This window comes from Xiphophorus maculatus, chromosome 19 (assembly GCF_002775205.1).
Source record: "Xiphophorus maculatus strain JP 163 A chromosome 19, X_maculatus-5.0-male, whole genome shotgun sequence".
Classification (NCBI taxonomy): domain Eukaryota; kingdom Metazoa; phylum Chordata; class Actinopteri; order Cyprinodontiformes; family Poeciliidae; genus Xiphophorus; species Xiphophorus maculatus.
Window position 1 is genome coordinate 17,322,282 of NC_036461.1, and position 23,791 is coordinate 17,346,072.

A 23,791-nucleotide genomic window follows, 5' to 3' on the forward strand; every position below is an offset into this window, starting at 1 on the left:
CTCGGTACAGAGAGACAGACAGGGGAGGACCGCAGGCTACAGGCAAGAACAGAGGGGTGGAGGGGGTTCAAGACCCCCGATCCAGCAGCACGCACACCTCCAGAGCGCTCGGCGTCCATGTGATGCTACTGTACGCCAGGAAGACAGGACTGCCGTCTAATTACACACACATGTACGCAAACACTCTCCGTTCTTCCTTTATCTGTTACCGACACACATAGAGACTGAAACAATGCACCCCCCTCCCATCGTTATGCTAATTCTGCTTGTGAACATGAGCAGGGCACTGAATCCCAGGGGTAGACGTGGGGTCGCTGCCTCCTTGCCCCCCCCCTTCCTGTGTCCTCTGTACAGCTTCCTCTGCTCCATCAATGACCCCCCTCAGCCCCCACCCCAAACCCTCCTTGTGCCCCGACCGTTACACTGTGCCTCCCCCTCACAACCTTTTCTTCTGCTCCTCCTCTCAGCCCCCTCAATCCCCCCGCCACCCCCACAGTAGGGTGTCAGCAGCTTGCAGAAGCTGTTGCTATGGCGACAGGTCCTATCTGCACTCTGTCCCCCTGGCATCCCCCGCTCCAGGAGCGCAGAGAGAGAATAAGAAGATGCAGGAGAGAGAGAGAGAGAGAAAGAGAGAGATCCAGAGAGTGAGTTTGGAGATAGAGGAGTGAGAAAGAAAAAGAAGAAGAAGAAAAGAAAAAGAGGGCTAGCAGGAAAAGACATTGTTTGGAAGAAAAAAAAAAAGAAAAGATTTTTTGTCATTCTAGTCAATTTGCAGATCTTTTCTTATTGTTATGGAGCATCATTGGTAATAATTCGTCACATCCACTTTCACATTTGCACAACCTAAACCGAATGCAAACTAAAGAGTGTGGAGACCGAGCGACTGCCGCCAGCGAGATTGGAGCGTAGATTTTGCATGCAGTCGGGTTTTATCAAAACCTACTGGCCTGAGGAAATACAAAAGGATCCAACAGACTTCTTTTTATTTATTTTTTTTGTGCCATCAATATGCTTTTTTTTTTTTTTTTTTTTGGTTTTCATAACGAAAGACTAGCTTGTTGGTAAAATCTTGCAAAAATTGTGACTCATACAGAAAATAAATCTATTGGAAGTCCAGTCAGCACAGAAGGTAAACAAGAACTTCTAATGCTAAAGAAACCTGCAGGTAGAGGAATGAGGCATTAATAATGAACTAATTAGTTTATTTTAAAAGTTAAGTTGAATAATTTCTCTTCCTGCTGTCAAGTTCGGGAAAAGTCGGCTGCTGAGAACAGCATAAGAAACACACAGTCAAGAAGCTTTAATGCTTGGCATAAAGCACAACTGACAAGAATATATTCCTTTCATTTAAAGCAGCTAAAGGTAGTTCAACAAAACCCATGGGACACATTTTCAAATGCCTAGAAATATTTACGCTGTTTAAACCGTAAACTGCATTTTAATGGCCTTACCCTACGGAGCTGCACGGATGCTGTGTCACAGCAAAGAGCGGGAACATCTTCCCAAAGCTTTTTGATGTAGCCTGGGTGAGAATAATACCTCATCTGTACTAGAAACAAACCGTATCCCATTGTAACGGCCAATTACACCACATTTAAGCCAATGACACCAAAAATGAAGCATTCTGATTGCTGATAATATTATAACAGGATATGTTTCAGTTATTTTTGTGAATCCTTTAAGAAAACACATCAACAGTTTAGGACCAAGCACACATACCTGTGGGTTACCTTAGATTTTTATATAGTAAATGACCAGCAGGAATCCAATAATGCTCCTAAGAGATTAAAATCTGATCACAATCTCACTGCTGATCAGAAATTTGTTAAAAAAATTATTCACAGTAAAACTACATCATCACAAACTACAGGAGGTTTTGTGTGAGCTCTGCACTGCTATCAGGCAGGTGAATTAAATGTTTCGGTGCAGTTAGAAAACTAATCAACAGCAATGTTGCTGATATAATATAAATTGTAATTCATCCATGTTTTCCTCCTCAAATGTACCTTTCTACCATCCCTGTTTTCGGATGGACGGACAGATGGATGAACAAGTGGATGGATGGATGGATGGATGAATGAAACTTTTAAACAAAGTTATATGGACAAAGTCCCTAAATACCAATACTTTCCCATACTTTAAAAAGTATTTCAATGAAATTTCATACCCTCTATGAAACCCGGTGACTCTACGACTCATGTCGGTTAAATATTATCTTCACTCCAATATGTAGGGTGCAACAGAGAAATTATAAAACATTTACTGGCCTAGACGTTTTAAATGAGAATGTCTTGACTTGGTTTTTAACTTTTTGAAGAACTGGTTAAGAACCAACTAGCCCTAGCGGTGGTTTAGCACTGGAACGTCTACTTCTTATGGCAGAAAACTACAACTCGGACATTTCTAATCTTGGGTTTTGGCTCACTGAGAGGACCGTTATGTTGTGTTTGCTTTTCGTCCTCTGTACAGATCCCAAACGCTGATGAATAATCTATTAGAGAACAAAAGACTCGGGATCTGATTGGGTGGCAGAGCGCGGTATGTAGATGGGTTATACAGAATAGCATTGATCCATACCTCTCCATTTCCCTCTTCCCCTCTCTCGCCCGTAGGACCTACCGGACAGATCAATAGTGCTCAACACATTATTGACCTCCGCCTGATACCTTTCACAGGGATAAAGACAGAGACATAAACACTGGATGGCAAAAGGGAGAGGCAGGAAGGGATGGAGAGTGCATGTCTATATTTGTGTGTGTCCCTGTCTGGAGAGGTACTAATCTACATTCTGGTTCACACTGATATGTACCTCATCACCGTCTCCTTGACCTGCTGTCCTTGGCGCACACAGAAGCAGGGGTGTGGAGAGACGAGGTAAAGGAAGAAGGGAGAGAGCCTGAAGGAGTGAAGATGGGAGGTGGACGACAAAAAAAAAAAAAAGCTGACAGTGGTGATTTAGGCGATTCACCCGCCCCGTCAAAACGGAGCGTTTTAGTCGACGAGCAACAGGATACTGCTGAAACTCCTACAATCATGTCTGAGAAACAAATGCAAGTGCAAACACCATCTCTGAAGACCCAGCTGGTCCTCAAAACTGGCACAACTCGCACCGTAAACACACACTTCCACAATAGGCTGCTGCCAAGGTAGCAGCGCCCAACCAGACAGGAGGAGGAGTGTGCGCAAACGCTCAGCAGCGCTAATAACTCTGCAGACACAACATCCACTTAGCCGGGGCTCTGGAGAGAAGGCAGGGGTAGCTGCAAGAAAACAAGAAAATCAAAACCTAACCCGAACAAAACCAGAATGCTTAAATCTGAAACATTAAAAATTTTCTGTTCACACTCATATTTACCTCATAACCGTAGCATTTACAGTCAGTTAAAAGTATTTGTATACTCTAGTTTTATCTTCCTACTGCTGTAATCGGGATACATTTGAGAATATTTGAGTATCAATGATCTGTTAAGGTCATGCCACCAAATTTAAATTTGGACTTTTATTAGGCCACTCAGAAACCATCCCCAATACCTTCCAAAGGCAGATCTGCAGGTGTGGTTCAGATCGTCATCCTGACACATCAGATCTACCAGGACATACAGCTTTCACTTCAGTCAGTATACAAAATATTTACTCAAAGGTTATGAGGGTAATTGAGATATTTTTGGCAGATGTGAAATGAGGTGCGTTTTATACAGTAGTGGTTTTTGCCTTAAAACTTTCTCTTTGATGCCATTTGTCCTCCAATCTCAAACGCCTTAGAAGTTGTTCTGGGTTCTTTTGTGACCTCCTCGATCAGACGTGGATGTGCTGTTAAGAGTAATTTTCTAAAGCTGGCCAATTCCAGAAGGCTTCATCAATGTTTCTGATTTCTTAAGTTTTGAAAAAAAAAAAAAATGCTTTCACTGCAGTTCACTGGAGTCCCAATGCCTTACAAAAAGGCTTTGAAACTGTAAATGATGTAAATGACTTTGTTTCAAATTTAAGTGATTACTTGGTTCTACAAACCTAGCATTAGTCAGGCAGAAAATGCAGTCAATGTAAATCAACAACTTTTCACATAAGTTAGTCTTTTTTTTCCAATTATTTATTTATTTTTGTATTTAGTCAGATTATCTGAAAAACAACATTTAACTGCAAAAAAGGTCAAGCTGAATAAATCTAAACATAATCCATGTTATTTACATGTGGCACTACGAGCAACATTAGTTTCTCCTGATGCTTTGTTTATTCTTCTCCTTATGATCAGCAGCAGTAAGAGTCAAAGGCACAGAGTTCAGCTGCTGTGGATAAGTAGGTGAAAAGTGGGTTAAGACAGAAAACGCAACACCAGAGTCATGTCTGCTATATATAGTCGCCTGGTCTGTAAGGTATCTTATTATATAGGTGAGTCATTACTGTCCTTTTCTGTGTGCATGGCTGGCAGTCAGATTGCGTTGCACAGGCACCTCCATGTCCCAAACACATTAAGCAACATTTCTGCTGGCAACCCCAAAACAAAACCAAAAGTAGGACTTAGATAAACTATTATTGAATATTAATATGATCCAGAATTGATGGAATATCTGATGACATGAAATGAAAGGTGGACAGTTCATTGCTTGAAAATCTTACACTACCGCTGGCAGAAATGGCAACAGCACATTTTGTATTAAAATCTATTTCTTGTATTAAAATCTATAAACCGGTTTTCTAGAGTCAAGTAGTTTTCGGAATAATTTTGGAAAAACTAAAGAAAATCCTTATTTGCTTTGGTTAAAAAAATTTAAAAAAAAAAACAAAGGAAAAAAAAAGTCAACAAACTGTTTTAGTGACTCTATAACAAAGATTTTTAACAAAGCCAAAAATCAGAACCTCACTATTTCCCTTTGATTGATTAATTGATCATTGACCAGATGCCAAACACTTGTTTCCTGTTCAAGTCATAAATAAAAACCAACTCCCACCGTTTTCGGTTCATAAACACCTCATCAAATAGCACATAGTTTTGTTTTTTAAGTTGAACAACAATCAGATAGAGAACAAGAATCAGATAAAGGACATGTACTGTATATATGATGAGACCTATAAATAGGCATAGTCTTATCCTGTGGTAAATGCTTTTTGTTTTTTTTTTACATGTACTTGAATCGGTCAAAGCAGGAATTAGCCAGTCAGACCTCAAAGTAGATCAGAACAGGCCAGAAAAGTTTGATTGGTGCCGATCTAGTAATGGGTGCAGAATATGTTAATCCAGGTTTGACTAGCCTATTTATTCAGGTTTTAAGATTAGTGTTGATGCCAAAATAACTTTTTTCAATAACAGTTACTTAAAGATCAAGACATTTTAATCAGGTTTAGTCTCAGTAAAAGTCTGAAATAGTTCTTTTACTGAGTACTGATAGGAAGCTATGAAGAAAACGGTGAGTTTTTAATCTTTCAACTTGTCAGGTTTTTTTTGTTGTTTTTTTTTTTTGCACATTTAGTATTTTCTTGCTCCAACATCTCATTACACCTATATTCATTTGGTTTAAACATTTTCACATTACACCAATGCTGAATCTCAGGGAATAAAATCTGCTGAGACTACAAACTATAGTCCAACTATCTTTATGCTCTCTACGCTGGTCGCCTCTCCTACGAGCTGCAGGGCATTGTAGGTAAACCACCAGATTAGGTGATCAATCTTCTCAGGAACAGAGGGAGCCAAGAGTGAGAGTGAAAGAGCAGGAAAGTTGAGGGAAGGACAAAGTGATAAGCCAAGTGAGGCAGAGGTAGACTGGAGTGTTGGGGAGAGGAGCTATAGTTAAGATGGCTGGGTGGGAGAAGAGGTGCAAAAAGTAATGTGGAGGCGCTGGAGAGAAAACCCAAGCTGCAGGAGAACAAGATGTGAAGAGGCTGAAGTTTAAGAAATTCAGAGGGGGAAGGAAGCTGAGGGGAAGAGAAGGGGAAAAAAAGTAAGGCAAGACATTAACACCTTTAATTTTAATCGGGATATATAAGCAAAATGAAAAAAACATCCCTGTGTCCACTTGTGTCTTATGGATGCACCGATGTGAATGCACATTTGGCCTGGATGTGTGGCATCACGTCTTTTTAGTGAACAAAACCAGACAGCTTTATGTTCAGGTTCGAGACGGTATCTGGAGACAGTGTGGGCTGTATAAGGCACATTCCTAAAGCACAAAGAGCAGCAGTGTGTGCTTCAAGGCCCACCGATGCACCACCTGTCTCAGTCTGATGTGCTTCCACACCAGCAGACTCCTGGATCCAGAAGGGAACCGGTCCCTTCACAAAGCCATTTCTTCTGCACTGCGCTTTTAGCGTAATGAACAAAAGCGAATACAAGCATTATGATGCAACTGATTATGCTTTCTAAAGGTTTAATCCTGATTAAAACACTAAGTTTAAACGGATAAGATCGATAATTTGATGCAGCTTGCCTATCCTGAGCATCTCGAGTGCAGGCAACATGTTATAAACTCAGGTCCTGGTTGTCAAAATAAAAGTAGGCTGCGTGTTTATTTGCGTCTTTGAGCAAAGATCTGAGATCCAATCATGAGTGATTACTTAAAAGTTACTGGCGGCACGTTCTGATGCCGGAGTGAACAAAGAGCTGTCCTCTTGTGATCGGATCAGTTAGGATGCACGTTAATGCCAGGTGTGAACGAAGCTTATAAGCTTTAAGCAGATCATCCCGAGGGACTCAGCAAGTGGAGAGTGAGAATCTCATCAACAAATAAACTACCTGCACAGAAGCCATAAACCACATTTTCAGCAGAAATATCAATTAAAATTTCAACAGGGTTAAATAGCAAGCCAGGTTGTTTTTTTGGCTTATTTAAGCATTATAAGCAGCTAACTTCCAGAGAAATCTAGACACAACCGAAGAATCTCAGCCAGACATGAAAACTTTACATTTTTTATTTAACATTCCTCTCCATCTCTTTCCAGAGTAAAAATATTGATGGAGCAAATTACCCTTTAACCCTTGCTCTACATTTTTGTTTGCCATAGAAAGTAGCAGTACTAATACATTTAGCCATGTCTCTGCTGGGACATTTTTTCCAGCCTTTACTTTTGTGTAGCATTCGTTTTTGCACCCCACTAGAAACTGTACCTGGGCTAGTGTTTCAGATTGTGTGTTTTCTTTAAGATAGAGCAATTTCTGTCATTATCTATGAATTATCTTGCTTTTCTACCCATGAAAAGTAATCATTCCCCAGTGATTCAGTTATTAATTGTATCACTTTTTGTGATAGGGTTATTGTTGCTGTTACTTGTGGGTTCTTATCGCTTTATTGTTATTAGAGAAAGTGCTCCTGGCTCACTGCTCATTACTTAACTGTTAAAAGTAATTCAGCTTTTCTGCCCAGAACTATCGGCCATCTTGAATCCTCAGTGTTGGTGTAATCTTTAACTACCATAGAAAGTTCCCCTGGACCAGTGCATCTGCGTGTCCTTCTTGTTCTTTCAGTTTCTTAGCCAATTGGGAGCAGATTACCACCAATACTAAAGATGGCTCTGCTAAAAAGTGGTGCTTCTTCCTTACTGTCGCCACATGCCTGCAAGGGATGAGGCATTGCTGCAAAGTCAATGATCAGATGCCATCAGCTGGGCAGAGACTCACTGGCATGATCATCTGAAAATAGACTGTATGGTATTATAACTTTGATTTAATGGGAACATCTGAATTTAGGCTGTATGGGTGGATTGTCGTGAAATGAAGTGAACTTGACTAGGCATATCATGATAACAAATTTTACTGGATGATAAATTGTCCCAGAAGTTATTGCGATAAATGGTAACAGTGGTATTTTGAGATAATTTTCAAGTAATAATGCAAGTGACAGCCTTTCAACGATTAATAAACTTTCATTTCTGACAAACATTTAACACTGGAGCTAGAAGATATCTTAAATATCCAAAATAAATCAACAAAACCCCCAAAATAAGAATTAAGATGAATATTGAAGTTTCTGTAAACAAAGCCGCCCATCAAAACAGAAGCTAGTGGAGATCAATCTGCCAGTTTCAAGCCTTTTGTCTTTAATAGAAAGAGAGACAAACAATCATGCACATGGAAATTATGAAGCTCGTTTTAATTTATCATGCGATTAATTGATTTATTGCGAGAGGCTTGACATTTGAGTTTTGCTGTGTATCTGAACCATAAAAACAAACTAAAGAAACTGAATAAAAACTGTTGTAATATAACACTTGAATTAGTCATACATATTACATACCATCAGGGCAGGATTAATGTCATTTAACAGAAAGCAGGCAAATTAAATGAAAACATTAACCAACAAACTTGAATCCTGACATTTGATCTAAAATTAATTTCTGCATCTGTATTTGGGCAATCATACTGATAAGATAAACACACTGAATTAGATCTAATGGGCTTTAATAGAAAAGGAAATCAATTACTCAATATCATTTTTTTTTCTCAAGTTAAACCCTGTAAATCAGACGTGTGTGTAATTCAATTATTAAAACCAACTACAACAGAACCTTTGCAAAGAGTTTTAGTTAATGTTGAGGCAACTTCTGCGGTTTCTCTGCATCCAGCAGCGAGAACAGTGATAGTGTGTCTTTAATGCCAGCGTGCGATCCGGCAAGTTCACAGGACTAAAACTCTTTCGAGGTGAAATTTCTTTTTTCCTCCGGCGCTGCGTTTAACTGGCTCGTTCTTTTGAAACCAGCAGAGAGGGGACCTGTGCTCAGAGGCTAGCCTCGGGGGGCTGGAGCCAAAATTAAACCGGTCCCGTCTCTGAGCTTTATCGCCGTCAGGGAGCAGACAGCAAGTGTCCATGTCACATGCCCATCTACATTTATACACGGCATTAACTGGAAGGAGGGTGTGAGCCCAGCCACCCTCTTATGGGCAGGTTGCCAACGATGCCCCACCACCACCAAAACACACACGTACACACACAAATCCCTGGCTTAGCCTCGGCCCAGTGCTGGGATTACCGGATTAGAACTCTATTCCATTATCTCCCCACACTATACAGTATACACACACACACATATATACACACATATACACACACAGGCATAGTCTTGGTCAAAGACAGACCGAAGACAGATAACAGTGTCAATCACAACAGCTGATGTTTACACATAAAACCATACAGTTACAGTGTTTCTTTAACGGCAGCGGGAAAGTATCATGACTATATTGTACCTAACTTTGTTGTTAGCCATGAGAAAATCCCTGCTAATGTGCAAACAACTAAAATTGGTAGCATATTACAAAGACAACATGTTTACCAAAAAGTTTGAAACAAAATGCTGGGATTTTTCTTTGGCATTGAATGTACGTTTCTTAAAGTTAGAAGAGCTCAGGCCTACAACCTGCAGATTGAATTTTTCAACGTTTCTTCACAATTGCATGAGAACGTTTACATTTTCTTCCATTTTTCCAGTTAATACATTTGGAAAACTTTCTTCTCTATGTTGCTGTCTTATTTAATCCCTTCTGAGGATAAAGAATATCAGGTCATCGTGACAACTTCTGCAACATTTTCACATAAAAAAAAAAAATCAACCAATTTGCTAATGTATAAAGAGAATAATCAGTCAACATCTTCAACAGCCACTGTAACTAGAGATGCATCAATAAATTGGCCAGGTACCAGAATCAGTACAACATTTTCTTTACTAGCTTTCATCTGTGATCAGCAGTAAAGGGCTAAAAAATTTGACTTCTTTTGCCTCTGGTGCATTAAATGCATCAAACTCCCATAACTTTTGGTCTATAAACACATCAGTCAACAACAAGTCCTTCATGACTTGTGTTTCGTTGAATAAATGGGATAATCTCATATTTTCCATATATTTAGTTGGATTCAAAACTGCTAAGCAATGCACATACAGCGTATAGCTTTCTCATCTGCATTTTATAATGCATGGAAAGTAAAAATCTGAATTGGGAGGTCAAGACAAAAGGAAAAATGGAAATATTGGTATTGACCAGAAGAGCTGGATTAGTGCATTTCCAGCTTTTACATATGTATAAAAAAAACAAAAGTTAAGAGTTGTCACACTGGAATCCACTGTGCGACTTCTGAAGCCTCCCAATCTATGATCTACACTTGCTCTTTAGGCCTCATGATCAGCTAAAAGGAGGAAGTCCCAGTCATGAGATGAAAAGGTCTGAAGAGACTTTGAACAAGAAACACGACAAGCAGCAGCAGAGAGAGCAGAGACGCTTGATTTTTTTTTCAGGTTCCTTCTAATTGCAGTAAAACATGCATCAGCAGATCATCAATGTTGACGATGCCACCGAATAACTCGTCATCTGAAGCACTGAAGGCATTTGGGCACCATGTATCAAGACCACAACACCAAGCCAGTAAAACCAATAAAACTTTAAAAAACATCCCCTTCAGAAAGTCAAAACTAAGAGCTGGAAAATAGTCAGAGTAAATGTCAGTTTTCCAGCAGTTTCTCCAACTAGTTGCAGAAATGTGAGTTTGTAAAATTTCAGCTGAATTCATTGGACAGCTTCAGACACATGCAAAATAATACACAAACAAACGTGCAATGTTTGTGGAAGTTCTTGAGCGAAGATGAAAAAGCTCTGAGTTTGTTAAAATAAGAGTCAAGAGAAAGCAGCTTTTTCTCCACAGCATGAAGTTCATTTAGGTGACATTTGATCTGGGAGACACACAGATGAGAAACACACATTGAGGGGTAAATGTGGGGTTGCCAAAAGACCAGACTAGTGAGTAAACTGAAGTAGTTTCAGTGTAAACTTAACACCAACAACAACTCTACCTTTAAATCTTCACCTGATTCTGCAATCACAGATTCAGGATCATCTGAATTTCTAGGAACCTCTGATCAGCAATCCATGACTTTTAGTTTCCCGGGGTATAAATACGATGTGACACAGCCAGCCATTCTTTTAGCAACTGAACACCAGGCTGGACGAGAACCTATATTTATCTTGCTCTCACCCACACTGAACTGAGACTTAAAAAAAACCCAGAAAAAACTCTGAAGCTCATTCTTGGGAAACTGCAGCAAAATGTGACATCTTATCACCCAGGCTCTCTGTAGGAACCATTAGGCACTGAATGATTAGCTGTCTGACTGATAAAAACCATCAACCTGTTCTGTCCTACCATCACAAAGACAAACTGTAAATCTGTGATTTGGTCAGTTGAGATGAAGATTGTAAAAGAAAAAAAAAAAAAGACTAAACAAAAGAAAAGAAGTCAGTTGTGTTTCTGACTCACAACTCATAGCTGTGAGTCAGAAAACTAAGGATGGATATGTGGAAACTCATATCATGACCACTAAGCCTGTCGCAATAAATTGCAGTCTAAATTAAAACGAGCTCAATAATTTCTTGTTTTTCTCGCTTTCTACCAAAGACCAATGACAAACGTCTTCATCGGTCTCAGCTATCTCCTTTTTTTGACGGGGAATTTTGTTCGCACAGACTTCAGTTTCCATTTTATTTGTTGTATCGGTTGTTTTGTTTGTTTATTTGGGGTATTTAAAATGTCCTCCAGTTACAATGTTAAATATTACTTAAAAATTAAAGTTTATTGATCTTTGAAGGTATACTTCCATTGTTACTATACAAATGTCTCTGCGTAAGCATTATATTACATTATATTAGTTGAAAATGGTCTAAAAGGAACAATAATATTTATGCTTCAACCTTGTGAAATGAATGCTTTCAATGGAGACCATTTTTCATAGTGAGATTATGCTACTGCAGTGAAAAATCCATTCATTTCAGGCCTTTTTACATGTCTTTCAACAAACTCGCCCCTCACTGCACGCGTTTCTCTCAGCCAAATGTCCCTGAAGAAGATGCTAGCATTTCAGAGTTTCACTCTCAAGATAAACCAACACCGAGCGTTAGCCGACATTCAATATTTGTCACTTACATAGTCATGGAAGGCCTTTGCCTCGCTGGAGTGTTCACACGTCTCCCTTCGGTCTGGAGCTGCACAATACAAATCCCAGAATACGCTAAAATGAAGAGGGAAAGGAGAGGTCAGAGGTTAGCAAACAGAGCGTTCCAAGCCCATGTGTAACAGCTATTCATCATAACCCATTCACACACTTTCATTATCTCCCTAGCACTCTTAAACCACCTCTTACGCACTTGAGCATCTTTGTGAGAGGGACACAATGCCAGTGTCACCCTCTCAATCAACCGCTCACTCACTCAAAATACACACATGTACTTGTATTATCACACTAGGGCCCATGTCTTACTATAAAGTGCAAAAGGAGCAAATGCTCTCATCCCTGAAACACCATGGTGAGTTACAGTCAAAGATGCGTAGACGGCCAAAAAAAAAAAAAGTCGATTTACTCAAGTAAAAAGTAGCTATCCAGATAAAAATGATCAAGAAAGAATAAAAAAGGAATTAGTAAAAGGCTACTCAAGTACAGAATAATGACATTTATTATTTTTAAATGATGGAATCAGACAGTGAAACATAATATAAGTTTGGTATTACATGAAGTAAGAAAAAAACCCCATAAAAATACAAAACTTCTAAAATTAATACGTCCAGCATGTAGTGTAAATATTGTATTGTGTGAGGGGGTAAAATACTTCATGTGACAACAATATTGACATACTATTTACTATATAATCAGCCCTGAAATCATTACATTTGGGTAACTTTGGCTGATCAGGAATCTAGACTTACTTTCTACACTGGTAGAACTGGTGTTCCTAACCTTTTTATTTAGGTGCACACAAATTTGTACCTTAAATACATTCGACATAGCAGCTTTTTTTCTTCTAAATCACTGTCCATAAAGGTAACCTGCATTAATGAACAATCTGCTAAACAGAAAGTTTTTATTTGCTTTGTTCAAGATGGGTGTCTAAAGTGAACGTGTCTAAAGTGCTTCTATGAGCTGAAATTGAAACTTAAAAACATCAAGATAAAATAAAATAAAATTAAAGAAGGAAAACTAAATTATAATTGCAAACCTTCTAATATTTCGCTGTTGTACATCTTAAACTTAATATTTCACCGTTTCTCTTATGAAGGGTTATTTTGAACTTGAGCTTAGTGAAGAGAAGCTTATTATTCTGCAGGCAACGATAAACTTGAAATTAATCTCTCCCTCTCCTCTGATGATGTTTTATGTCAGCTGAGAGGCCACAGGGACAGGAGACATCATCGGCGCAGCACTAAAACTACTCAAAGTACATATTTTGCAAAACGTTGCTCAAGTAAATGTAACTGAAACAATATAGCTAGTTATTACATACTGTTTACAAATCTGGGCCTCAGATAGCCCTGATATTCAGATGCACAACAGTGGGGAAATCTGAGAACAGGTTTTCTACTACGTTTAAGGGAAGAGAGGCTAATCAAACTGCTAATAATTGTGCTGAATACCTGTGTAAGAGGTTCTTACTGGATCATTCTTTGAGTACTGATTTAACAAAAACATTATTAGAAACAGCAAGACAACTACTGAGAGGGCTAATCAGCCAGACGCTTCAGTTGCACTTCACATCAGCAATCTGCATTGCTAACAAACATGCCAAAGGCCTGAGAGTTAGACTTTTTCATTCACCTAAAAACACAGCAGCTTTTTCAGTGTCTCCACCTTCTCCTGAACTCCTTTATTTCACTAAACAGATCACAAATTACTTCAAAAGTTTGTTTCTTCTCCTTCAAATACTCCCTTTTGGAGAAGAATGCGTTTTTGGCTTATGTTAGCAAAAAAAGGTAATTATGAAGAAAAGTAAAAAAACAATGGCAACATTTTATTTATCAAAAATCCAAAATCCTAAATAATTATTATAATTTAAAGGGCAGTATTATGTATTTTCCAGGGACGTGGTGCCATTTCATAGTACAATAAAGCAACCTTCAGATGTTTTCTTTAAAATAAAGAAAATTGACTTTGTAATTTAAAGTCTTGAATTTGGGCCTCTAACTCTTTAAAAGCTCCTGCTCTTTCTGAAACTCCGCCTTCCGGAAGTCATCACAACATCGCTCGTCTATTATTCCTTTGATAAAAGCAACTTTTTTTTACCAGCATTGCACTGAGAAGTAGATGTGCAGTTCCACCAGGTGTTTGCTAATTACTTCTGGCTAGTCTGAAGGAGCTGAGTGGGGGTGACAAGGTGGAAGCTCGGAAACTGCAGGTTCGAGGAGGTGTAAAACAAACACAACAATGTCACCAAAAGGGTGTTTAAGAGTTCATTCTGTCGTTTTGGAGTCAAAGTTCAAATTTGTGTAACTTCACCAGCTCTTGGTGGCAGAATAACCTGTTCTATAACACAAAACCACATCTTTGTATCAAGATGAGCGTTCATAAAGAGCACCGCAACAGGAAGACCTCAATAATTTACATGCACCACCTTTTGGTATGTGGTATCCTTCTCTTACACACCTGTTACAGTTTTTGTTTGTAAAAATGGTTAATTTGGTATCAAACGGTCTCCCACTGTGGTTTTACATTTATGCATATGTCTCACAATTTAATTATCAAACTGAAGTTTAACACACCGACTTATTGAGAAATGTCTCAAGAAACATTAAAATGATTAAAACTATAATGTAATTTTAAAAAGAAGCTATAAATGACCTGAAAAACTCATGTAAGTCTGAGTTATAGCTTCTTTAAATTTAACAAGCCTCTTTTGTGACATTTTTGGACGGGTAAATGAAGAAATGTTTGACTGCACTGAATCCCACAATGCACCAGTGAAGTAAAATCCAGTGAAAATGCTGATCGGGGCTTAAGGTGTTGACCCAACAGGTCAAGTCTGACAGAGGGGGAGAAATGACAAGGAGGAGGTGGGGAGATGACACAAAGGAAGCTGGAATGCAACGGGTTAATCTGCTAAAAAGCCCTCACCCGTGTGAACAAAGGGGGTAAAGGCAGAGGGTGGGGGGCAACACAAAGGGTGAGGAGAGGGGGAAGGAGGAGGAGCGAAGATGGGGGTCCATTCCCCAACCATCTGGATCTATTGTTTCAGAAGCGGCGGCGAAGGTTGGGGAGCGAGAGGAGGGGCCAAGAAGGAGGAGAGAGCGGTGGGGGTCAGGGCCTCACTTAGTTTGGTCAAGTAAAAGGCTGATGCTCGGCTGGACTTTCAGTTCTAGGAGGACATTTTTAAATCATCGACGAGGACATGAATCTCACTTTCTGTGCATTTACATAATATTATCTTTTTTGGGGGGCTCAAAAGTATCCACCAATTGTAGGTTTCACTGATATAGTAAGACATTGTAGGAGGTCAGGGCAAACAAATGGGCATGGAAAAGGCATATGAAGTGTAAATGTGCAAGCTGCTTATTCAGTCACTTGTTTCATGAAGGCAGGAGTAAGCTGCTGCATGTGGAAAACGTGACAGGGATACTCACCACCACCACGAATGAAGGAATCCGGGTGGCTCCCCTAATGTAATATTTTTCTCCCATCGAATCTGAGAAGAAAACAAGGAGGAGAGTCATGAGAGATAGCATCTGGTTTGTAGGTCCAGGGATTAAGAAAGTGTAATCACTGCGTAAAACTGAGAACAGCTCCTGACATCATGATAGGCATCTTTCATTCTTTAATGTTTTGCTCTGAGCACGTTAAACACATGAATCCAGACTCAAACGCTCCCAGATGACTGAAGAGATGCTTTGAGAAAGTATTTTGATGCAAACATCTAAATATGGAGTTCTCTAAAGAACTTCAGCTTTGTTTTAGGTTTTCACATTTCATTGGTGGAGAGCTAGCAGGACCTGGTGTAAAACTAAAGCATTACATAGCAGCTTGCACCAGGAAATCATGTTTAGACCCTTGAACTCACCGCAAAGAAACAACAAAAAAAAAACCATTACTGAGATAGAAATAATAAATCCGACTTTTAACAATTTTTTTTTTTTTTTTTTTAAATCGGACCATTGAGAGGGAGAAAATTCAAGACATAAAAATATTTTAAAACTCTGCCTATTTTTCCCCTTATTGGCGCTGACAGGTGATCAAAAGGTTGTTAAGTCAGTTAAATGTAAGAATTTTTTTTTTCTAGAGTTTAATAAAAAACAAAAGGTTAGGAACATGTTCGGGTACATAACTAGGGCAATCTTGTAATTCCTTCGATTTCTGTAAGGATTCAAAATTCAAACTCTAGAAAATAACCTGCACAACAACTATTCTTCTTTATTTATAGCCCTTAGAATAATGACAAAAATGTAAAAAAAATAGACATTTGTACTGGCCAGGAAAGGGTTTATTGGTGCATCTGAAAAACATCAAGAATAAAAGACATTTCCTAAATACTGTTAAAAAAACAACAACAAAAAAAACAACATTAGGAACCACTCATCATACTTGAAGTAACATCATTATTTCATATTTTCTGTCAATCACATTGAGGTGCATGAGTTTGATTTTTCTTCCTATATAACGTTGCCTCGGCTCATTAACACCACCAGCTATTTATTTATGTACAACTCTATAAATGTTCCCTCAAAAAGACAATAAGTTGTGAAAAACTTCTGAGAAAATATGCAGGTGTAGATGAACTTTTAACAAATATTGACATGCTGGTCATGTTTTACTGAACAATAACAATTCTCTTTGAGCGGTCTATGAAAAGGTACAGTTTCATTTCAGCAAACTGTTTTTATTTCATGGCGACGTGAGAAAAAAAATCTGGGAAATGTGCTGCAGAGCAAACAGACACAAGGTTATCCTTATTTATTCATCAAAACATATGTTCCTACCTTTATACAATTTCCTCTAAACTATAAACAAAGTGCACCAAAGAACACTGGTTGTTGATTTTCTTATAGACAAACATGTTTTTAGCTTAGATATATCAAATCAATTGAATTTTTTTCTGTAACCGATATGCTGATAAGCAGCTAGAGCCGTTAAAGAAAGACTAAAGACTTCAAACGGATCGATGCAACAATAATCTGCGACATTTAAAAAAAAATTTTTGACTAATCTTTCATACTACACCATGCATTTTTCACTTAGGAATCCAAATTGTTCAAAATGTCCTTTTTAGTCTTTCCCACACTTAAGTCTTCTGAGATAATTGCTCTCGTCTTACCACTTCACAACCTGTTCAGTACGTTTTGGTTGTTAAAACGTTATTCAGTTTAGCCATAAATTACCAGCATCTGTCTGGAGCTTTTAATAAATATTGACATGCTGTTCATTTAATTATGTCCTTACTAGTGTTTATCCTGCTGTGTAAAAGCTAAAACTTGAAAGAGTGTGTATTTGCTCAGATCTACATTAAGACTGAGGAATGTAGAAAGTCGTTTTGCCTTCAGAAGCACTTGGGCCCACTTTGCAGGTAACATGTTTCAACAGGACCTGGCTGAACTTAAAGCAGAGGTGATTTCCAACGAAAAACAATTCAAGAGGACTTTGAACGTTCAGTCGGAGCTAAATGTGTTCTGCGCTTGCTTGAGTCGAAGATGCCATCTTACCTCAGACAGGAAGGTCTGTGCTGACTTCTGTGCTCCCACATGTAGCAGGTACTCGTACACATATAACGCTAACCTGAAAAGAGAAAAAGAAATGCTAAATTTAAGTGTTGTGTGAAACAAGAATTGGAAATCGGAAGAAAATGGTTTAAAGCAGTGGTCCCCAACCGTGGACCTGTACCGATTCGTGGACCAATTAGTACCGGGCCGCACAATAAATACTTAAATATTTCCGTTTTATGTATTATTTGAATCTGGAGGATCTTTTATTTTGAAAATCCTTTAACCGGATTCTCTCGGTTAAGTCTTGAGCGCCAACATTGAGCCCACAAGCAGCAAAATGAGTAAGAAACAGATCAAATGTCTTTGTAAAGTTTGTTTGTGAAGATGAAAAGGCCCAGAGAAGAGACAGAAGAATGGATTTATCCCGGTAGGTGATTCCCACAGTCCAAGCTCTGCATGATATGATAATCGGCTCGTTAATGAGGCAATGAAGCTTCAAACTGTTTCTCCACGTAGAGACCAAGCATCCTGTGCATAAGCAACACTTTGGGTGTCATTGTCTCCCATCACTCCCAGATGGACCGTCTGGTTGCAGAGAAAAACCTCAGGGCTCCCATTGATTTGTCGTTATCGAGTTAAAATTTTCACGACAGTAAAATGTTCGTTTTTGTGGTGCATCTGTATCTTATTTTGAAGGGATATGCAAACGTCACCATAGCAACCAGAGTCAAAGCATTAGCAGTGGTCGAGAGGAGGAGAGAATTAGAGCTTGTGAGTTTTAGGTCTGGTTCACACAAGGCACGATTTAAGAATTGTCGGCCGATTTTCCAAACCTCTGTGAGCACAGAGTCGATAAAAGTCCACAATCGATTCCACTCACGAACATCCCGATTCCACAAGAAAATCCGGAAAACCCCTCCAACATACCATATGTGATTTTAGAATAATCAAACATGGATGACGATGTGGAAGCAGTAGTGATAGTTTGTGGACTCACTTTAAGCGATAAAAGACGAAACAAAAAGAAAAGGCGTTGGATAAAAGACGGTGGGTGGAGTTACTCTATTTGCTGCTATGCACTAAGCCAGGCTTTGGTTGAGTGATTTCAGCTGTTTGGGATTCCCCTCCGTGCTTACGTCATGGCGCTTTCTGATTGGCTACCTGTCACATTCAACAGGTTGCATTTTTGCTCCCCATTTAAATCTACAACTTTCAGACTTGTAAGGACTAGTAGATAAAGACAGAAATTGAACAGTTGTGTTTATGAACCACAGGTTCAGGTCAACCTGAATTTAAATTCATCTAGAAGGCAAAAAAGTAGTGCTATAGCCCTTTCTTAAACTTGAGTGTGAATTTTTTTCATTATAGTAAAATCAAAGCTACTGAAACAACCGTATCCAGATTGTATCCAGAGCTCGAAAATTATAAAAGTTAATTATTTTCAAAAATTTCCAAATCTGCATGGGAACTCTGATAACACAGAATGTTATTCTGATATACCAATAAATCACAAGTTAGGTCTAAATTGTCTTTGACAGCTTCTGGTACTTTTTGCTAACAAAAACATTTGTTCACAAGTCATGCCTGTAAAGCCAGAAACATAAGAATAGTATTACAGCAATGATAAGAAAACGATAAGATGAGAAACCTCATCTTACTGCTATTATTTAAAAATGACAAAACTTTGTCATTTTTAAATAATATTCTTTACTTGTTGGAATGTCTTATTTTCTTTTTCTTAATTTGTTTATTCAGTTCCCTCAAATGAACCACCTTACCCAGGAAAATGTAGGTCAGTATCTCCATCAGATGTAAATTATGCTTTTATTGCTAATAATTGATGTTTAGCAGAATATATTTTTATATTATTATATATTTCACCACCCTTCTGACATTGTAAGAAAGAAAAAAACAGAGCACATTACTCCACACATAAAAATATGGCTACATGACGCTAGTTAACGACAGCCCAGTTAACTGGTTGACGTCAACATTGGTTGACGATGTTAAAAACGTCAACCAATACAAATGTTAATTAATTTATTTGGTGCATTCCTCTTTAAAACCCCATTAAGGAGACACCTAAAAGTACTGCAGTAGCTGGAAATTTCTCTTGGAAAGCAGCAATAAATGTTTCAGTGCTTTTCTGTTTCAGACAAAGTCTATATGCTCATATTCTACATTTCTGATTCAAATGTCCTACTAATATTGAGATACTGTCAAAATGTGGTAATTTTGCCTAGTTTGGACAGATTTATTAGGTGGGTTTCCCAACTGGAAGTTTTCTGGTGTAACATCTGTACTAGGTACAGATTTAATAAAAAACAATCTTTTGTTTCAAAAAACAATTGCTTTTCGAAAGAAGCAGTTGTTGCCACCTATTCTTATAATGGTGTGAATTAGGAATGCACCAATTTGAACATTTGGGCCAATATCGATATACAATATTTTTGCCTATGTGGTTGATAACCAATATTTAACAATGTCCTAAATATTTCCCAAACTCTTTTGAATCACTGAAAAAATAACACCACCTTCCTAATTTCTTTTTTATGCAAATACTTCGTTAACTGTAGCAGACAAAAGTTAATATAGGGTGAAGCCTAAGTCTTTGAGTTTGAAGGGATTAAGTAAAGATCACCAGCAGCACAAAGATGGTTTCCTCTACTGGCATAAGGAGTACATAAGCTGGATAGATGAGTATTATTAGACTGAAGTGAAATAATTCAGATAACGTTCTAAAACAAAAATCCCCTTTATCATGTTTAGAAAAATTTTACATCTCTGAAAAACCTTTAATATTAGCTATCACTATCATACACACTAGTAATGTTTTATCATAAGTTTTTACAAGATCTTGGCAAGATACAATATAGCCAGTTAGAATATATCTTACTGTATGCTAATGTTTATTTCTTTTGAGAAAGGAAGCATTCTGGTGACTTGTACTCATGTCTTGATAATCCACCGAAGAGAAACAAGTATAAAACTGCCTGACATGTCTGTCGTCTTGCTTATTTTTTCCCCTCCTACAGAAAAAAAGTATTTAAATTAAATTATAATTTCCCCAACACTAAATTAAAACTAGAAAACATTTGCAAGAGGTTGCTATAGCTACCGGATGTGAACTATGTTCCTATTCCCAAACAAATACAGTAACTGGAACATAAAGCTGCACGTGATTAGGAACACATGAAAATGCAACATTATTGTTACATGTAGGATGAGGATATCAATCCTGAATAACACACATAATCCAAGAGGATTGAATTTAAACCACTTTCTAGTCCATAATCTTCTACTTGCCCTTTACCATCAAGGTCACCTAGATGTGGGTATAAAGAGTGATAGCCAATCCAATTTAACAAATCTGTTATTGGCAAGCACATTTTTATAGCATTGCTATAAAGATCGCGGCAAATATAGCCCCAATCAGAGCTTTGCCTTTTTATTACTGCTCATATTGGGTAAAATTGTGATTCTGATTACAGTCAAGTAGCTCTAAAATGCCATGAGACACCACAGCAGCAGACAGGGCATTGGCATTACTTTAAAGACTTTTCAAACAACATAATCTCCATAGGTCAACTCAGACAGCTGGTGAAAAACATTATGAGGAAATTTATTGTTTTCCAACTTTCAATAAATGCAAAACTGATAATCATGCAATAACTATATTTAATTTAATGATTCATTGGAGCAAGCCAAACAGGCATTCCCACCAATTAAAAAATAAAGAAGCTCTGGTCTGACAATTTAAAAAAAATATGTAAAATAAATCACTGCTAGAAAAGCCCCCAAAAAAATTCAAAAATGGAAATCCACCAATCTTATCAGGCAGAGTGGGAAACCCCCATTGGCTCAACATTGTACTCCAAACTCCTTCACTTAGTCATGTTTAATAGGCTGTTAATGGACCATCAATCGACCCGGAGTGTGGATATGACAGTGCCCTGTGTGCCCACAGCAGACACTCCTCTGACAGGCCAATAAGGTCCTAATGAGAAGGACAGTAGCTCAGTGTCATCGTCACCATCAGCAGTCAATGAGCTGATCAATGAAACATGGTTTCTGAGATAATCAGGCTGTTGTGCGCTTTGCTTTTAAACAATGATAGCTCTTCAGATTTTCCTCTGTACTGCGTGATATAGAGACTCAATTTACAGCTATTTAAAAGACATCTTCTGCTTTTCTATCTGCTGAATTGAAACATGGCTGCAATATAATCAAATGCAAAGCGCATTGATAATCTTCATGACGATAAGAGAGGTTATTAACTCTAATACTGCCTTAATGTGTTCATCAGTTTGCTTCTTGAGAGCAAACATGTTTTCACTCTTTTCTGCAACACTGCCCCTTTCACCTTAAGCTTTTAAATCTTGGTCACCAACATCAGTTACATAGAAGATCATCAAACGGAGCACAGATAACAATGGAAAGCTAAGGTTTAATGCACCGGAACTAGTCTGTCCTACCAAACACTGCATCTAAAGATGCAATTGAGCATTGCCCACCTTGCAATAACAACTGGAATTTGATTCTGCACTTCTTATTATTACACTTATATTATTCTGCCTTTAACATATGTTTTCCTTTTTAATTAAGACATAAATGAAAAGGACAAACTTCTTCTTAATTTACTAAGTATTTTTAGAAACATAGCCCCTCCAGCGGGCCCCAAATCTTTCTCTGGGTCTCCCTCCTAGTGGGACATCCACAGAACACCTCACCAGTGAGGCGTCCAAAAGGAATCCTAACCAGCCATTTCAACAACACCACTGTTGTGGCGTCCACAGGTCCATCAACGTACCACTCAATTTTTCCCCTAATCTGTGAACAGAACCCTGAGAAACTTAAAATTCTTCCATTTGGGAAGAATTTAAGTTCTCCTCGACTGAGAAGGCACTCTACCCTTTTTGGGCTCAGGACGATGGTTTTACATTTGGAGGGATTGATTTTCATTCCGGTCACACACTCAGCTGTAAACCGCTCCAGTAAAAGCTAGAGATCACGACCCGATGAAGCCAAAAGAACCATATCATCTGCAAAAAGATGATCCTGAGGTCAGAAAAATGGATCCTCTCAACAACTTGGTTGAGTCAAGAAATTTTGTCGATAAAGGTTATGAGTAGAATCGGCGACAAAGAACAACTCTAACCAGAAACAAGTCCGACTTAGTAGACAAAGTGTGAAGCTTTGCCTCTCCCAGTAGCAGGTACCAGGAGAGACAAGTACCGGCTACCACATATTATTATCATCATCAGCATCAAAGTCACAGGTGTCAAACTCCAGTCCTTGAGGGCCGCTGTCCTGCAGTTTTTAGATGTGCAACAGGTACAAAACACTGGAATGAAATGGCTTAATTACCTCCTCCTTGTGTAGATCAGTTCTCCAGAGCCTTGCTAATGACCTAATTATTCTATTCAGGTGGTGCAGCAGAGGCACATCTAAAAGTTGCAGGACAGCGGCGCTTGAGGACTGGAGTTTGACACCCCTGATCAAAGTGGTTCTGAAAGAACAGCTAAAACTCGAGCAGTGGAAACTGGTAGCTTTCAGCAGCAAGATTTGAAAATTGTAATATTTGCTAAAAACGTTGGATTTTATGCGGAACACTGCAATTCTTTTTGCAAAGCAGTAGGCATCTGTTGTAAAAAGTAGAGCTATAAACTAATAATGGAGAAAGAGATTTCTTTTCCACCAAAGCTTGCCATGACTCAAGTTAGGATGTGGAGAGCTCCAACATGTTTGATGAAGTCTGGCTTAATACCAACAAGGAAGGGCATCTTCCTCAATATTTTAATAAAGACCGTATTTGCATGCTGTACAATAACCAAGTGTTAAACTGTGAACCTTCAGCGCTCTGCTTTTGTATTTGACATTCAGGTTTTTCATCGCACCAACAGAAAGTCATTAGCAAAAAACGATCTGCAGCACCAGCGAGTCAATTCGGAACATTGAAGCTAACAGGAACAGCAACGTCAATCAATTTTTTTCACCTGCCTCTACTAATCACAATTACACCCGTTTAATCCAAGATTCTGAAAAATTATCTTTGCTGAAACACCAGATGACATTCGTGCATGAAGGAAATACAAAATAACTGTTCACATGTGTCGCAGTAAAACAGAACGCAGGTTCTATAAGACTCCAGTTGAATCTTTGTGTCATGAATGCTGCGTATTTCTGCCAGAGGGGAGGAGAAATGAACACTGCTCCAAAGTGCTACAACAGATACGACCCATACCTGACCTGTACTTACTACCAATAGTATGCAAATACGTTGTTAGTATGCAAATGTAGTCTGCGGAAGATATGAATAGGCAAACACTGAGCCAATGATTCTTACATGATGATATCTCAGCCCA

General features: G+C 38.5%; 1 protein-coding gene across 3 annotated transcripts in view; it reads right to left on the minus strand.

Annotated features, from left to right (window-relative positions):
• Window positions 1-23,791, minus strand: part of LOC102236994 (single-stranded DNA-binding protein 3-like) — a 47,012-nt gene that overhangs the window by 17,532 nt on the left and 5,689 nt on the right. For all 3 annotated transcript variants that reach the window (XM_023353364.1, XM_005798345.3, XM_005798346.3), the window contains exons 2-4: window positions 17,427-17,499; window positions 15,357-15,418; window positions 11,895-11,979 (exon numbers count right to left, since the gene is read on the minus strand). In XM_023353364.1, the coding sequence (XP_023209132.1) occupies window positions 11,895-11,979; window positions 15,357-15,418; window positions 17,427-17,499 (220 nt within the window). The remainder of the gene's footprint in view (window positions 1-11,894; window positions 11,980-15,356; window positions 15,419-17,426; window positions 17,500-23,791) is intronic.